The sequence below is a fragment of the Dendropsophus ebraccatus genome, chromosome 9 (genome assembly GCF_027789765.1).
Source record: "Dendropsophus ebraccatus isolate aDenEbr1 chromosome 9, aDenEbr1.pat, whole genome shotgun sequence".
NCBI lineage: Eukaryota > Metazoa > Chordata > Amphibia > Anura > Hylidae > Dendropsophus > Dendropsophus ebraccatus.
In genome coordinates this window covers 114063075-114081665 of record NC_091462.1, presented here as the reverse complement: position 1 = coordinate 114081665, position 18591 = coordinate 114063075, and the positions used below count along the sequence as shown (strand labels likewise).

At 44.7% G+C, this 18591-nt stretch overlaps 2 protein-coding genes across 4 annotated transcripts in view; one reads left to right on the top strand and one right to left on the bottom strand.

Annotated features, from left to right (window-relative positions):
- LOC138800538 (uncharacterized) overlaps positions 1 to 7559 on the top strand; it is a 55343-nt gene extending 47784 nt beyond the window's left edge. The window contains exons 8-10 of the mRNA XM_069982289.1: positions 1312 to 1566; positions 4586 to 4705; positions 7141 to 7559. Of these exons, the coding sequence (XP_069838390.1) occupies positions 1312 to 1566; positions 4586 to 4705; positions 7141 to 7403 (638 nt within the window). The 3' untranslated portion in view covers positions 7404 to 7559. The remainder of the gene's footprint in view (positions 1 to 1311; positions 1567 to 4585; positions 4706 to 7140) is intronic.
- Positions 7560 to 9878: 2319 nt separating this feature from the next.
- LOC138800537 (NACHT, LRR and PYD domains-containing protein 1b allele 2-like) overlaps positions 9879 to 18591 on the bottom strand; it is a 28683-nt gene continuing 19970 nt past the window's right edge. The window contains exons 7-9 of one of the 3 annotated variants that reach the window (XM_069982286.1): positions 12649 to 12811; positions 12006 to 12044; positions 9879 to 10638 (exon numbers count right to left, since the gene is read on the bottom strand). In XM_069982286.1, coding sequence (XP_069838387.1) covers positions 10367 to 10638; positions 12006 to 12044; positions 12649 to 12811 — 474 coding nt within the window. In that variant the 3' untranslated portion in view covers positions 9879 to 10366. The remainder of the gene's footprint in view (positions 10639 to 12005; positions 12045 to 12648; positions 12812 to 18591) is intronic. The other 2 variants (XM_069982287.1, XM_069982288.1) reach the window with 2 other exon arrangements.

Sequence of the window (18591 nt, the reverse complement as noted above, 5' to 3'; positions counted from 1 at the left end):
GGGGCCCTGAGCTCCTGGGGGGCCCATGACCACCCAAAAAGACTTATACTTTCAGTGGTTTGCTGTCTCCTGGCTACAATTCCACCATGATTTGCAAAAAATCACTGTTTTTTATGGCAATTTTGCACAAATCAGGACATCATGACATTATCTGTCTTGTACTATGAACACCACGCTAGTGCTGCCATAGTTACAGTGAGGTGGGGGGGCCCAGGCTTGGTGAACAGCCCGGGGCCTATGGTAAAGTTAATCCGCCTCTGCTCGGGTGCCTTAGAGAAGGTTACTTTACCATCTAGAGGGGGAGACATGCGAAGGAGATTATTAGATTGTGAAGCATATTGGATCTTCTGACTAGGTACATGTGCACCCCAAGGGTTAAAGTCTGAGCTGCCATCATTGTGAGTCTAAATAGATGTATGAACAAGAAAAAATATTTTACGTCTTTCTGTCTGGTATGATCATGTTTATACATTTCTTACATGCAGCATTTTTCCATGTTTTTAGACATTGAGGGATATTTATCAAACTGGTGTAAAGTAGAATTGTCTTAGTTGCACCTATCAACCAATTAGCTTCTACCTTTCATTTTTCAAAGAGTCTGAGAGGAATGAAAGATGGAATCTGATTGGTTGCTAGGGGCAACTAAGACAATTCTACTTTACACCAGTTTGATAAATCTTCCCCATTGTGTATTTCCCCAAGTATTGTATTTTATTAGGAACACATGTAACTAATCTGTTGCAACTGTGCGTAATGCGTTATGCATTATTTTCGATTTCACCACACATATAATTTTTTTCTGGTTTCGCAGCATATTTTATGCAAAAATTAAGCCTGTCATTGCAAAGTACAAAGTACAATAAGTGGCACAAAAAATAAGGGCTCATGTGGGTCTCTAGGTGCTATGGCCTTTTAAGCACAAGGAGGAAAAAATTGAAAGCGCAAAAATGAAAATTGGCCGAGTCCTTAAAGGGTTAAAGACCAGTATTTCCCCATACACTGACTCATATAGAGGTAATTACCATGTACAATAAGTGATTACAGTGCGGTCACATCCAGTGACTCATGGGGAGCCCCCTGCAATCCATCCCCGTTGTATTTTTATACAAAACTGCATAAAACAATAAAAAATACTTTGACTAAAAAAAAGGGTCCTACTGTTAGACTCCACCGATCAGCGTGTTGTCCTCTATCCGATGGACGGGGATAATAACTTGTACTGGGACACTTGAGATGACGTTTAGAAAGTTTCTGTCACATGAGGGAAGCAGATGGGAGGACGTCTGAGTGATAATATTATTCTTATTACAGATCAGGAGCATTTTGTGGATAAGCATCAGGATGAACTGATACAGCAAGTGGTTAACATGGCCCCGATCCTGGATGATCTCTATCAGTATAATGTGCTGACTTATGCACAATATAACGTAGTGAACTACATCTATACCTCCCAAGACAAGATGCGACGGCTCTACTGGTATATGGGATTCTGGAAAAATGAAGACAAGGACCGGTTCTTGGAGACTCTGAGAAGACATAACCCTGATATCATCGGGAGGCTGGAAGGTAAAGTCTAATGGACACTGCCTGGCTGAGTGATAGCTCTTAGGATCATTGTCCTGGGTTCATCTACAGTATTTTCAGAGTCTGAAGTTGCAGTGGAACTTGCTGGTTTAAAGTTGAATAAGGCGATGGCGTCAACCCCAGGGTTCTTTAAGAACTCGGATCTGTGATTGCTGCCCTCCTGACAGATCTGATTAACCAATCCCTGCTAACAGGATATGTCCCTGATGATTGGAGAAAGGCCAATGTTATACCCATCCACAAAAAGGGAAGTAGAGAAGAGCCCAGTAACTACAGGCCAGTGAGCTTAACATCTGTAGTAGTAAAAAGGATGGAAACTCTTCTAAAAGATAATGGATCACCTAAAAAAATCAACAATTTGATGGATCCAAACCAGCATGGCTTTACTGTAGGCCGATCATGTCAGACTAATCTCATTGATTTCTTTGATTATGTCTCAAAAGTGCTGGATGAAGGTGGTGGTGTGGATATTGCCTATCTGGACTTCAGCAAAGCCGCAGATACAGTTCCCTGTAAAGAGCAGATAGAGAAGTTGGAGAAAATTGGACTTAGTCCCGGGGTAGTTCAGTGGATTTGTGGTTGGCTGAAGGATAGATATCAGAGGGTTGTTGTTAATGGTGTATATTCCGAGCAGAGACTGGTTACACGTGGTGGCCACAAGGGTCTGTTCTGGGTCCTATTTTTTTTTAATATGTTTGTAAGTGACATAGGAGAAGGGTTGGTAGGTAAAGTTTGTCTGTTTGCTGACACAAAAGTGTGCAATAGGGTTGATATTCCTGGAGTTGTCAGTAGTATGGAAAAGGATTTAGCTTTGCTAGATAAGTGGTCCAAACAATGGAAATTGAAGTTCAATGTTTCCAAATGGAAAATAATGCACTTGGGGAGGAAGAATCCTCTATCCGAGTATCACATCGGCAGTTCTGTGTTGGAAAAGACTTCAGAAGAGAAGGATTTAGGGGTAGTGATTTCTGATAGCCTTAAAATGAGTCACCAGTGTAACCAGGCGGTGGGGAAAGCAAATCGTATGCTGGGCTGTATAGCTAGAGGTATAACCAGTAGGAAGAGGGAGATTGTGATCCCGCTGTATAGGGCTTTGGTGAGACCACATCTGGAATACTGTGTCCAGTTCTGGAGACCTCTTCTGAACAAGGATATTGATAAAATAGAACGGGTCCAAAGATAGGCCAAAAAATGGTAGAGGGTGTGAGGCATAAACCATATCAGACATCCACATTCTGCATCCATGTACATGTGTCCTCTCCATACCTGCCCCCTGCTGGCGACTTCTAGCGCCTGACAACCGGGACAGAAATCGGCAGCAGTGTTGGATCTGGTGCCGGTAATTTAACCATCTGAATGCTAGAGCAGTGTTTCTCTAGTCCTCGGCTGCCCTAACAGGTCATGCTTTGTGGATCTCCTTAGAATATTACAGGTGATATAATTATAGTCAGTGCATCAGGTATCACCACAGGTGTCCTTTGTGTGAGAAATCCTGAAATACTGGAATTCAGAAACTCTGATCTAACTGATTAGAAGTCATTATCAGGGTGCAGCCCTCCCAATGGTGGATCCACTATTATAGATTTCCCCAGACAGGCTGTACTAGTAGCTGTAACAGATAGTGAGTGTGCACCCGCAGGGATATTTCACCAGTTTGGCTTTGTGCCACATCAGAATTTAGAGTCTAAGTGCCCTCAGGTCTTCACCCTTTATCCCGCTCCAGGATGCAGAAGCTGGACTTCTACGGCTAGAGGGCACCAGGTCACACCATAAGCGTGGTCCCAGAGTTGGTGCAAGATACTGGCGAAAAGGCCGAATATATGTGGTGCACAAGCAGTGTCATCAACAGAAGAGTCAGCACAGTACCAGGGATGAGACAGGTATTATAGTCAGACAGGCGAAGCGCCAGGGCAGGTGGCCTCAGGGTCATGTCAGGCAATCCAAGTCAGTAACATAAGAGGCAGGCAGTACAAGATGAGGCAGAAAACTTAATCTGAAGAACAGGCATGGGTCAGGATACATGGGAATGAAGCAGAAACAGCAGGCAGACACCTTCACTTGGAATACTTCAATCCAACAATGCTCAGGCAGAGAGGGGCAGGTGCAGGTGGCAGAAGGAGCAAGTATTGAACACACTACTGAAATGTATTTAATACTTGGTACAAAAGCCTTTGTTGGTGATGATGGCTTCAAGACGCCTCCTGTATGGAAAAACTAGTCACATGCTTTGCTCAGATGGTATTATGACCCATTCTTATACACACTATAGAGGTAAATACCAATGGTACTCAGGCTCAGCACACCATGTACAGTAAGTGATTACAGTGCAGTCACATCCAGTGACACACAGGGAGCCCCCTGCAATCCAAGAAAAAACAATAATAAATTAAACTGCCATACTCGCCTGGCTTCTGCACAGTCCATCTTACCAGATAAAATTACAAGGAAAGCTCCACATGAAACTAAGGTTATTTTCACACATAGCGTTTAATGCACATTTAATTAGTGCTATTTTGCAGTGAATTGCCCAAGCTGCGATTAAATATCAATATTTTTGCCGCTATTTTATCACTATTTTACTACAAAATTGCGAATTCATGGCATAATTGCAATAATTAACGCTAATTAAATGTGCATGAAATGCTATGTGTGAACAGCCTTAGGCTGATCTTCGGGGTATAATATTATTAACTGAGGCGGACACTATAACTGTCCTGGAAGGGGTTAGCATCACCTATGGTCTATCAAGTGAAACCCTTACTGCTTGCGAGAACATCTATCACCTGGAGGAGCAGGTCACAGATGGCAGAAGTTGAAGATTAGATGAAGATGAAGGCAAGGCTGAAGCAGGGCAGATAGGGGAGGAAGCTTTGGTAGTAAGACTGTGGCCTATACAGAAACAATGGCTCCAGGGATCAGACAGACCAATCATGCTGCATTATAATGTGACTTCTAATCGTCAGGATTGTTCTGTTTCTATTGTTCTTTCTCTTGTACAAAGCTCCTGGGACGGGTGGTGGAGAGGTCAGTGTAGCAGAGGAGAAGAAGAACGCTGGAGCCGGAGAAAGTCCTGAGATCTCAGCGAGCCAACAGTCCGGTGACCACACGAAACCAAAAAAAGGTAGAAAACTGGTGAACACCTGTATAAAGCATTGGGTGGTATAGAACAGTATGAGGGGATATTGTAACTCTTACCTGCTGTAGGTTTTGTTGGCTGCCTGAGTAGAGATCTGACCAGGAGCTTCAGCCGCACAATTCCTCTAGTTAGAAAGAATGATGCTGCTGAAGGCTAAGTGCACACACCGCCATAATGACCCCTGTTCTTTATTGGCTGGCCATCATTTAACCATAAATGTTATGTCCCAGGACCTGGTTTCATTCACTGACATATATCGATGATATATTGCATTGCCTGTTGTTAGTTTGACCCTCCTGTCTAATTGTACCCTAGCTGTAATGTTATAGCTTCTCCCCTCTCTCCTGTCCTCTAGCTGTGATGGTATAGCTCCTCCTCTCTCTCCTGTACCCTAGCTGCGATGTTATAGCTCCCCCCCCTCTCTCCTGTCCTCTAGCTGTGATGGTATAGCTCCTCCCCTCTCTCCTGTCCTCTAGCTGTGATGGTATAGCTCCTCCCCTCTCTCCTGTACCCTAGCTGCGATGTTATAGCTCCCCCCTCTCTCCTGTCCTCCAGCTGTGATGTTATAGCTCCTCCCTTCTCCCTCCTGTCCTCTAGCTGTAATGTTATAGCTCCTCCCCTCTCTCTCCTGTCCTCTAGCTGTGATGTTATAGCTCCTCCCCTCTCTCCTGTACCCTAGCTGTGATGTTATAGCTCCCCCCTCTCTCTCCTGTCCTCCAGCTGTGATGTTATAGCTCCTCCCCTCTCCATCCTGTACCCTAGCTGTGATGTTATAGCTCCTCCCCTCTCCCTCCTGTACCCTAGCTGTAATGTTATAGCTCCTCCCCTCTCTCCTGTCCTCTAGCTGTGATGTTATAGCTCCTCCCCTCTCCCTCCTGTACCCTAGCTGTAATGTTATAGCTCCTCCCCTCTCTCCTGTCCTCTAGCTGTGATGTTATAGCTTCTCCCCTCTCTCCTGTCCTCTAGCTGTGATGTTATAGCTCCTCCCTTCTCCCTCCTGTCCTCTAGCTGTGATGTTATAGCTCCTCCCCTCTCTCCTGTCCTCTAGCTGTGATGTTATAGCTCCTCCCTTCTCTCCTGTCCTCTAGCTGTGATGTTATAGCTCCTCCCCTCTCCCTCCTGTTCCCGATCTGTAATGTTATAGCTTCTCCCCTCTCTCTCCTGTACCCTATCTGTAATGTTATAGCTCCCCCCCTCTCTCCTGTCCTCTAGCTGTGATGTTATAGCTCCCCCCCTCTCTCCTGTCCTCTAGCTGTGATGTTATAGTTCCCCCCCTCTCTCCTGTCCTATAGCTGTGATGTTATAGCTCCTCCCCTCTCCCTCCTATTCCCTATCTGTAAGCTCCTCCCCTCTCCCTCCTATTCCCTATCTGTAATGTTATAGCTCCTCCCCTCTCTCTCCTGTCCTCTAGCTGTGATGTTATAGCTCCCCCCCTCTCTCTCCTGTCCTCCAGCTGTGATGTTATAGCTCCTCACCTCTCCGTCCTGTACCCTAGCTGTGATGTTATAGCTCCTCCCCTCTCTCTCCTGTCCTCTAGCTGTGATGTTATAGCTCCTCCCATCTCCCTCATGTTGGCAGCCATTTTCTCCTACTGTTCTGTGCAGGCTTTCTGTATCCTGCTGTTGACCCTGGTCGTTTTATATTCTTTTCACACCATTGTACCTGCATTTCTACAAGATTTCTGCCTGGAATAAAAGTGGAATTTTCATACAATGCCTCTGCAAGTACTGGTTGAGTACAGATACAGGGACTCTCTCATAAACCCCACACTTACTTCCAGGTTATTGAGTCAGAATAGTAAACCAAGGACGTTATTCATTATCGTTTACTGTTGAATGACGGCCATCCAATAAGGGACGTCAGTGTGTGAACATAGCCTAAATCTCCATTCCTCCTGTCTAATATGGGATACAGACTACAATTAATACTCAGTTTTTTATTTAGAGTATTTTGCTGTTGAGATAAGGGCCCATTCACGCTGCAGAAATCAGGTGGAAATTCCGAGTGGAATCCCTGCTGCGGATTCCGCCTGCCTCTGTGTCTCAATCTTAAGTAGGGCCCCTCCGGTCTCTGCAGCTGTCAATGAATTAAGATGTCAAGCCGCAGAGCGCAGAGGCGCCCTATACTCAACATTGAGACAGGTGGATTTCCGCGGTGGGGATTCCATTCAGAATTTCCATGTTTTCCGCAGTTTGAGTGGGCCCTTACAGTGAAAAAGTATTCTCACATGGGGGAAGCAGATGGGGGAAATCTGAGTGCACATATTCCTGTTACAGATGGGGGAAATCTGAGTGCACATATTCCTGTTACAGATGGGGGAAATCTGAGTGCACATATTCCTGTTACAGATGGGGGAAATCTGAGTGCACATATTCCTGTTACAGATGGGGGAAATCTGAGTGCACATATTCCTGTTACAGATGGGGAGCATTTTGTGGACAGGCATCGTGTGGAGCTGATACAGCAGGTGGCTCAGGTGGATCTGATCCTGGACGATCTCTATCAGTGGGAGCTGCTGACACATGAAGAATATGACCGAGTGTGGACCAGGACGACCTCCCAGGACAAGATGAGACAGCTCCTCCGATATGTGGAATCCAGAGGACATGAAGGCAAGGACGGCTTCCTGCAATCTCTGAGGAAACATAACGCTCCTCTCGTCAGGGATCTAGAAGGGAATTAGCTCCTGGGATCAGCGTCTTGTATCGGAAGTTATATGGAATTACTTGTGTCATAGAATATGTTACTTTTCTCCACCCTATTAGAACAATAAGGTACAATACCAGGAATCTTTCCGGTTTGTCTGTAAATTTGAAAGAAAATAAAGATATAAATGTAATTCTCACTGTGGTGGACTGGTTTGTAATAAATGGCAGCGCCACGCAGAATGGTTGTAGACGTTAGACTTGGCGTGCAGCCGGAGGAACAGACCGATAACTGGATAACCATGGATATCCTGCAGATTCCGTACTTAAGGCCCTATTCCACTGAGCTTTTTCAAACGATTATCGTTCATAAAATCGTTCAAATGACTGCTCGTTAACAATATTAGTTCTGTGGAATAGCTGTAAACAAGCGAAATCATCGTTGAGTCGTTCATAATTTTTTTTCAACATGTCGGAAAAAAATCGTTGGTCTTTCAACAATAATTCGCTAATCTTTTTGTTGAATAAAAAAAATCTTTCAGTCGTTCTTGAAATGTCTTTCAAATGTCACCTACATGCTCAGCCGGCGAACTTTTTAAACGACCATGTAACGACCCCAACAAAATCGTTACACTACAGATATCGTTCACGTTCCCACACGTATTATGTCTTATCGTTCGCTTAAAAGAATCGTTAAGTGCTCGTTAACGAGCGGTCGTTGGAGCGAGTCTATGAACGATAATCGTTCTGTGAAATAGGGCTTAGGGAGTATTCTGTGATATCTCTGATGTCTAGACTAGAAATGAGCCAGTTTACAGTATTAGCTCTTCGCTTTGTCAATACTGTAAGTTTGCTCATTTCTACCCAAGACGTGTTTCAAGGTCTTCTCCACCTCTTCCTCAGTAGTATATCAGTAATGGATAAACTAGTTGTTGTTCACATGCAGACTTGGACCCACAGGAACCGGAGTCCAGAATTTACCCATGACTATGTCTAGGGAAACTGAAACACTGGAGTCAGGGGGTCATCGCCAGTGTCTGGTGTTGTCCACAGCATCGCAGTTGTGTTCTCAGTGTGAATGGTTGCTGACTGTTCACACCATTGATTCATTCCATATTCTCATGTACTATCACGAATCATCGAATCACAAATCATGTACTATCACGAATTCATTCATCTAAATAAGTCCACCCTTAGTTTTGCACTCCTTACTATTGGTCCGCTCCCAGATGGGCGTGCAGCGTGGACGTCACACGGGGCATTACATGCGTTCCACTGAGTTGTGCGGTTCACGCTAGCGTGCGTTCCATCCACACTCAGGTCTCTCACTCTTATGGATGTTTAACAGTTGTTTACCTGCTTGACTGATGACACTTGGTGAGTTTTACCCAGCTGCTCTGTATGTTCATTATAAACTTATTAGCGCATATTTGTATTGTTATGACTTATCACTTTTACATACGTATACTTATATTTATGTTATGTATGCCTGACCGTACCTTAGCTGCACTCTAATGATGAATTTTTGTAACTTTTACACTGATTGAAGATTTATTGATATACTTAAGAGTTCACCATAAAACACTCCAGTGCTTGAAAAAAAGTCTTGATTATGAGACTGAAACATCGCACTGCCTGTTACATGGATTGAAGAAACCACCTTGAAATTTACCTTACCTCTGGAGTGCCACAGTACTTTATATTGGATATACTTGTGCTGGTGATCCCAACTTGGCACCCAACTTCATCCACTTTCTTCGAGTGCTGCGTTCCTTTTACTTCAATGATATAACCTAGATAGCATTTCCCCCCTCTGTAGGCTTCATCTCAGAGATGCTTTATGTCGAATTACTGTTATGATATCTGCAACCTTTAGAAGAAAGAATCCTGCTCCCCTATATCTCTATAGCACATCCTCAGAAGAAGAGATCCTGCTCCCCTATATCTCTATAGCACACCCTCAGAAGAGGAGGAGATCCTGCTCCCCTATATCTCTATAGAACACCCTAAGTAAAGGAGATTCTGCTTCCCTATATCTCTATAGAACACCATCAGAAGAGAGGATCCTGCTCCCCTATATATCTATAGTTTACCTTCAGGAGAGGAGATCCTGCTCCCCTATATCTCTATAGCACACCCTCAGAAGAGAGGAAATCCAGCTCCCCTATATCTCTATAGCACACCCTCAGAAGAGAGGAGATCCTGCTCCGGACCTTTATATCTCTATAGCACACCCTCAGAAGAGAGGATCCTGCCCCCCTATATCTCTATAGCACATCCTCAGAAGAGAGGAAATCCTGCTCCCCTATATCTGTATAGCACACATCCAGAAGCAGCAGCATGGAGGTTATTATAGAGCAGTACTGTGCAGTGTAAGCTGTGAATGCAGCACTGGGATCTAAAACTTACTACAGCTTTCAGCAACAACTCAGAAGGAAGAACCAACAAAAAAAACCACAATAACAAACAGCGGCTAACCATAATAGATTTATTGTAAAACAATAATAATAGAGGTGATTATTATGTAGAAGAAAGTTAATGTAACAATTACACAGCATAAACACATCAGAGGATAAAACAGCGTGATAAATGCCTTTTCCTCGGAATTTCTTACACAGATCAATATAAAGATTAATGAGACGTCATAAGAGCGCGTCCATGCTACAAATCAGCGCATAACGTAAAACAATCAGACGTTACCCTCATCATCAACTTATTCAATGTGAAAGTCTGTTTCATCTTATTTTAATATAACCAGCGCTGATATAAGGGATGACTAATTCTACTAATTGGACATTGATATTTTGTATCATTTTAGGTGCTATGAAATAGATGTGACAGTATCAGAATAGAAGATCGCTGTATACAGAGTGACTGTAAGAGTAAGTAATCCCCTTGGTTTCCACCACAACCCTTAGTATATATAACAGTATTCTCTCCAGAGGGAGGATCAGCTGCTCCTGGAGCACATCGTGGGTCGCTGTTGATGCTTGTTGTGATCTCAGTTTCCTTTTTCAATCTTTTTGATGCATGATTTATTGTGTCGCTTTAAAGCCTGATACAGCGTATTCTGGTCTCTACTACCCCACTGTTTCCCAAAGTCGAGGAGGGATCTCATCTTATCCTGGGACGTTTTCTGACTCTTTACGGTATTGTACGATTCTCCTGTTAGAAGGTCATTCTTCTTGAGGTCATCCAGGACAGGCATGATATTGGTCACGTTCTGGATCAGCTCTGGAGAATGTTTATCTATGAAATCCTTGCCAAACCTTTCTACAAATATGAGAATAGAATTACACGAGAAACCATTGTCTCAATAGTGTTCAGCTTGTAAGTCGTCTATAATACTATACAATGCTGCACAATTACTAAGCTGACCCCAGGTAATGAGAGGTACACTGCTTATTGGGGAAATGTATCTTACTTGCCCGCTGTTGTACTGCTGGGTCACTATGGGTCACTATGGTACATGTGGTCGGCTACTGTGGGCTTCCCTGTCAGATGTTTGTGCACGGTTCATTCAGTTTCAGTACACTCATCTTAAAGGGGTTGTCCTATTTCCCCCTTTTCAGCTCGGCCCTGCCGCATCCCACTCTCTCTTCCTGGTTTGGCACTACACATGCCTCCATAACCATTCCAACCCCTGGAGACATGTGGGATGTCAGAGGGAGACATAGTAAAAGTAAAGGTGGGATTACACGGGCCGATGGGGGCCCAATAATACCTGTAAATGAGCAGCGATCTGCTAGATCGTCGCTTGTTTACTGGGCCTATTACACGGCCCGATAATCAATAAACAAGGGCTGCAAGGATATCGTTACCGATGTCCTTGCAGCCCTTGCATAACTATATACATTACCCATCCACGTTCCAGGGCTGCTGCTGCGGTCTTCTTCTCCCCTGGTCCCGCGCGCTCTTACGTCAGAGTGGCCAGTCAGCTGACAGGCCACTCAGCCAATCACAGGCCGGGAACGCAGCAGCCTGTGATAGGCCACTCTGTTGTTACAGCGCGCGGGACCCGGGGAGAAGAAGACCGCAGCAGCAGCCCTGGAACGTGGATAGGTAATGTATATCGTTAGTCGCCGCCCACGCACCGCTATTACACGTATCGGTGCACGGTCGGCGCCCGACAAAAATAGGTCAGAACCTATATCAACGATTAGCCGATGATCATTGTCATCGGCTGATCGTTGTATTTATTACATGGAATGATAATCGGCTGAATCGGGCTGATTCAGCCAATTATCGTTCCGTGTAATAGTACCCTAACTTACCAGCTCCCGACCACCCAAGCCCCATAACTGCCTGGCTAACGTTCTCATAGCCGAGAGCAGTGGTCGGGGTTCCAGGCAACCAATGTAAACATGACAGAGACACAAAGGGGGGGGGGGGGGACTTCAAGAGAAAGGGGAATACCCCTTTAATAAGTGTGGCTGTTCCAGAAATAGTGGTGCCACACCCAAACAATGGGCCATGCCATCAAAGACACTCAAGTCACCGTGTGTACCCATGACCACCAAATGTTCCCTGCTGAGCGGAGCTAATCGTGACGTGATGCGGCGAGTGATCAGTGTAGTAGGACGCTAGAGGGGGGGGGCACTGATTGACAGGAGATGAAAGGAGGATAATAAACACGTTACCTCTCTGGGCGGATTGTTCTGCCACTTCTTCTATATCTGCTAATAAAAATAATACATTTATAGACCAAGAAACATCACGTGATGAAATATGACTTTTTGATACGTAAGATCCAATAGTAAATTCTTTTTGTCACCCATAGAAACCGTTCATAGACAGCGGTTTTTAATTTTACCTAAAAAATTTTAAAACAATGAAGTGCTCTGTGATTGGTTACTATGGGCGTCAGAGACCACTTTTTTAGAGAATTGCTTACATACATCCAATGTTAGACCAAAGCCTCGATTTACAGGGAATCTTCATCAGGGCTTTATGTATATACCACTGCACCACCAGGAGCTCAGGGTTGCTGTATATTGTACTAAATGTTGAGGACCTGTAGACTTGATCACCACAGGCTGAAGAGCAGTAACCAGGAAGGTCATACAAGGTCATCAACTACGTTCCCTCCTCCTGTATCTCCTCCAGCAGCCATTTTATCTACCACACTTATGACCTTTCTCACTATGATGCCGCTGCATTTCCTACCCTAACAAGCACCTAGTCATGGTTGCAGAGACACCCCTTATGGCTCCGCGCTGGGAGGCCCCTTCACCCCAATTCATTACTCTTTAGAATGATCTCCATATATAAACCCTGTGATACCTCTTGTCAGTTTTCCTTTCCACACAGGTTCAGACTCTGAACTCTTTTCTGCCTTTACCCGTAATAATATTGGCTCTCCATTTTTTAAGAGTGCATCCTTCGAGAAGTTGACTTCGACAAAGTCGAGACTTTCATTTTTTTTTTGTTTCGTGAATGTCAAAGTCTAAGAGAAGAAAATTAGAGATGGATTCAGCAAATATAAAAAGCATAACACAACAGAAGAAAACTGGCACTACCGTCTATCATGGTCTCAGTCGTAGGTGGTGCCCCGCCACACAGCAGTGTAAAAACACTCCCACAAAAGGAGGACAAAGGCGTCACTCACCAAAATCTCGACCACGGATGCTTTATTAGGAGCGACAATTGTTTCAAACCTCCACACGTCTTTTGGCTTGCAACTTTGAGCCAGAAGATGCGCGGAGGTGCGAAACACTTCTCTCCTCTTAGAGGAACGCACCTGCAGTGCAGCATCCATGGTCAAGATTTTGGTCAGTGTCGCTTTTATCCTTTCTTCCTGGGAGTCTTTTTTATATTTGAACTTGTTTTACTAAGGGTACACCATAAAGATACATACATATTAGTGATGTCACGATACCAGAATTTTGAGTTCGATACCAATACCAACTTTTTTTTTTCCAATGCTCGATACCAATTCGATACTTAATAAATTATATATTTTTTAAAAAAAAAAACACACAATAGAGATCTCCCCCGACTGTAAGGTCTGTACGAACCATATTACTTTATAAATAAAGTTTCCATTATTTAAAATAAATGTTCTTAAAAAAATAGCCCTATTCTGATTCTTAACATGGCTGTGGGGCAATCTGTAGTTTTATTTAGTAGCACCTTTTTATGTGGTACTGAATTTGGTGGTTTCTCCGCTTGCACCATTTACCGTGCGTCATCAGGAAGGTGATAATCTTATAATATGCACAATAACACTTCAGCTATCAGGGGGATGATGGGAACTGTAGTCATGTAATCCACTTCAGCTATCAGGGGGGATGATGGGAACTGTAGTCATGTAATATACTTCAGCTATCAGGGATGATGGGAACTGTAGTCATGTAACACACTTCAGCTGTCAGGGGGGGTGATGGGGGTTGTAGTTGCACTATTCCAGCTGGATTCGGGCAGCAGAGTAATGTGCAGGCTACCACCCCCCTCCCAATCCCCTTCACAGTCGCAGCCAGGCCGACCTTTTGTTCACCCCCCACATTGCTGATGCCGGCCCCGGGAGTGTCCTGTTGGTCCTGCCTGCCGCCCTCACCTCACAGCCACCCACCTCCTGTCAGATCTCCTCCTCGCCTCCCCCACCTCCAGCCTTCTCCTGCGTTCTCCTCTCCCGGACCGTGCAGCTCTCAGCCGCTCTCCTCCCTCTCCTGCCGCCGACCCTGCGCTGCCCCTCTGCCTTTGTCAGACACTCACCGGCCCAGCTGTGTCTCATGCTTGGTGCCTGTGGAGGGGGGGGGGGGGGAAAGGTCCTCATCTTAGCCCATAGGACCTGCAGCTGCCAACCCCGTAAAATTTGCTGGCGGCAGCTGCATGGTAGATGGATGATCTGGGCCCGAGTGAGCGCGCAGGGTCCCGGGTCTGTGTTCGCAGGGGTGGCGCAGCGAGAACATGACAGGCGCTCAGGTAGCCGCCTGTCATGTTCTCGGCACTATATGTTAAAATACGCTATTTTGTAGTTTAACAAAGTATCGATACCAGGAAATCCTGGTATTGAACCGTTTTTTTTCCCCGAAAATCGATAGTAGTATCGATTTTTCGGTGCATTGTGCATCCCTAATACATATAGGGTAATTTTTTGCTTACTGTAAATTATAATTCCTGTAGTCCTAAGCAGCAGCACGAATGGGGAAGATTCTATCTCTCTGCAATGATAGGACAGATGGTAACAAGCAATTAAAGACTTAATCGAACCCCGCCTATAAGAACCTGGCCTAACCTAGGCTCCTTGTGTAATTCTAACGGCAAGAAAAAATTTGGGAGGGTAGTCCGTGCTGCTGCTTAGGACTACAGGAAAGATAATTTACGGTAAGTAAAAAATTACCCTTTCCCTTACGTCCTAAGCAGCAGCACGAGTGGGGATGTAGCAGGCCACATAAGAAGGGGAGGGGACATTTGCCATAACCACACTTCTTCTGAAGGTTGTTCGTATGACCTAATGTCCAGTCTATAAGCAAGAAGCAGTCATGCAGATTTTGTCAAGTACAGAATTCGTGGACATTGCCCTTGTAAAGGGGCTCTAATAGGCCGAGGTACTTTAAACCTGCCTTCCTGGTAGAATACTCACTGGGCTGTATTATCTACTTAGACTTCAAGTATCTGCAGATTCTTGCTTTTCTTCAACTCTTCTTCATTGAAGGGTTTCAGCAGGAACAAAGGCAACTCAATCTGTCGATTTGTTTTAAATTAAAGATGCAACCTTTGGGTAAAATTCTCACCAACACTCAATCCTACAGGAAAATAAGGTAGGGCTCCGACCCCCCAGTGCTGGAATTTTACTTACCCGATTTGCTGAGGTAACAACGGACAGAAAGCAAAGTTTCTGAGACAAGAAGTCAACTAGTAAAGTCTCACAGAGCTGATCCACTAAGAGTTCCAAATCCCAGCTGGCGATGTGTCTGAGATAGTAGGCCCAATTCTCTGGGTGGCCTCGATAAATCTCTGCATCAGCCCATCATGCCATAATCTTCTGTCTAGGATCACAGAGACAAACTCTGATGTTTAATCTCTTCTTTAAACCATTCTGAAGAAATAGATTGTAACAATGGAAATGTGGAAGAGACTTTCACCCACCAGGCTTCAAACTTCTTTACCTTCAGGTAGGTTCTGTAGACAGCTGCGGCTCTGGACTGCAGAAGAGTGGTCACCACTTTGACAGCATATCAATTTCCATCTTGTTGACGGCAGTCAAGCTTCTAACAGGCCTGCCCTCTTGAGTTATTACTGAGGGTATACAGAAGTCTCCAGATTATTCCTATGGAATTAGCATCAGGAGAGAGCGCCATGCTTTTAGATAATAGGAGGCCATCAGGAAACCAGAGACTTGCTACTTGCAAGATTTTTAGATTCTGCCCACACCTGGCAGGGACGCTGGGAGTAATCTCTGCTGCTCTGAGTCAGTAGCTGAGGAGTTCCCAGAAGATTCTTAGGCAGGGGGCTCACCATTGTGAACCATGCCCTCTTGGGTCAATAGGGGCAAATGAGGCCGACCAAGGCCCAACCTTGTCTCAGATTCTGCAAGACTCTGGGCTTTATAGGAGTGAGGAAAAAGGGTTTCCCAGTTTGAACCTTCAATAAGAAGAATAGGCCGTCTATCCTCCATGCGATTTACCAGAAAGCTTCTGGTCCAGAGACCCTTCCTCCGACAGGGTTACATCTCAGTATATCTTGTCTGCAAACGAAATGCCTCTGCCCCCAGTAGTAATGCTGCTAGTGCCCCTATAAATGCCTCTGCCCCCAGTAGTAATGCTGCTAGTGTCCCTATAAATGCCTCTGCCCCCAGTAGTAATGCTACTGATTTAGTGCCCCAATAAAGATCGGTATGCGCCATCCTAGATGCGGTTTGATCTTATACTGATAGCTTCCCATAGATTGGTGTGCTGGAGTGGACTAGTATTCCCATCATATGTTGGATGCCAGTAACATCTCTGATGGGGATTAAGGCTCCTTTGCCCGTTGCTCCTGTATACAAGCGCCCACTGCTTGATACATCAATGGTTTTCTCTACCCACTTCATTGGGAGACTGCCGCCATTGAGCAGGGAAAGCTATCCTTGTCTCTGGGTGTTATTTCCAGTGTAGACATAAGACCCAAGGGTATCAGATGAAGTGACAGCAACTGGGGAGTGCCGAGAACCCCGACTTGTGTCAACTTCTGTAATCTCTCTGGAGGAAGAGAGAGTCACAGACTGGGGATCTATTCTCCTCCCTAGGAATGGTCCCATGACAGAAACAATGATGAGCTTCAATTTTCTCAGTCAGAGAACAATAGACATCAGCTTGGTGACTGTAGATGGAGCCGAGATGATTCCAAACAGAAGGGCTGTAAATTGAAGAGGATGCCACTTGCCTCGTACAAACGTCTTGATGTAAAGGAATATGCAGCTTTGCCTGGTACAGGTACATGCAGGTATACATGGTCAGGTGATCATATATCCTCCATACAGGTATATGCAGCTATACATGGCCAGGTAATGTCCTTCTAGGAGGGACCTACAGAGCATAGGTCCCCCGTACAGCAGCTTCCTCAGAGGCGGCTGCAGACAGGGATATGCAGGTATACATGGTCAGATAACATCCTTCTTCTACAGATCATAGATCCCACATACAGCAGCTTCCTCAGATTGTGAAATTCATATAACACAGGTACAGACCTCTCTCATTATGGAAGAAAATTGTCAGAAAAGACGTAGTCACAAGTTCTTGTCCCCATCCCCAAGGCCTCCGAGACGTCTGGTCCTTCTTGTGCAGGATTCTTTACTTTACCTTTACGGAATGTGGACCAAAGTAGAAGTTTTTTTTTTGTTTTTTTTAGACTGGGGCAGATAATGGACCTGATCATAAGAAAAAAGGACTTTCATGAGAATGTCCAATACAGATCCAACTCTCTTTATATTGGAGTGAACATCTGCCTCCTTTCATCGAAGGACCTGTCTCCAAACGGTGGGGATCGGGCAGCCAACTATACTGCTCAACTATAGTAATAGACTTTTTTTTTTTTTTTTTTAAATAACTAAGAAAAAAAACTATGAACAAGATTTTTGTTCATCTGAAGGAGCCATGACCTATGACTCCATCCAGTTCAGCCTGTAGATGATCATTCGGATGTAAAATATTAAGCAGTCATTCTCTCTTCTGAGAACAAGTTGCAATCCACAAATGAATTAACTTCCACCTGAAAGTGGAATCTTGCAGGATCTGTAACGCCAAGTGACTTGAGCTTTTCCAAAGCTTTCTCCCCTCCAGAAGTTCTGTCAGCAGAATCCTGCTACATCCAAGGATGGAAATTGTGCCAGACTTATCGGCCGACTAATAGACTAGTGCAGAGTGCCAGTAATTCTAAGGCAGTGTTCACACATAGCAGCTTCATAGCTTTACTGCGTCCTTAAGTAGCAGTACTGAAGTGGCACACAGAAACTCCATAGGGTCACTGCATCATCTGATAGCAGTATTACGGAGAGTAACTAGACAGCAGGTGTGCACAGTATTACAGAGAGTAATTAGATAGCAGATGTGCACAGTATTACAGAGAGTAATTAGATAGCAGGTGTGCACAGTATTACAGAGAGTAATTAGATAGCAGGTGTGCACAGTATTACAGAGAGTAATTAGATAGCAGGTGTGCACAGTATTACAGAGAGTAATTAGATAGCAGGTGTGCACAGTATTACAGAGAGTAACTAGACAGCAGGTGTGCACAGTATTAGAGTGTAACTAGACAGCAGGTGTGCACAGTATTAGAGTGTAACTAGACAGCAGGTGTGCACAGTATTACAGAGAGTAATTAGATAGCAGGTGTGCACAGTATTACAGAGAGTAACTAGACAGCAGGTGTGCACAGTATTAGAGTGTAACTAGACAGCAGGTGTGCACAGTATTAGAGTGTAACTGGACAGCAGGTGTGCACAGTATTACAGAGAGTAATTAGATAGCAGGTGTGCACAGTATTAGAGTGTAACTGGACAGCAGGTGTGCACAGTATTAGAGTGTAACTGGACAGCAGGTGTGCACAGTATTAGAGTGTAACTGGACAGCAGGTGTGCACAGTATTAGAGTGTAACTGGACAGCAGGTGTGCACAGTATTAGAGTGTAACTGGACAGCAGGTGTGCACAGTATTAGAGTGTAACTAGACCGCAGGTGTGCACAGTACACATAGAGCAGCTCTAAGCATGTAGTTTCATAGGTCACTGCATCATCTGATAGCAGTA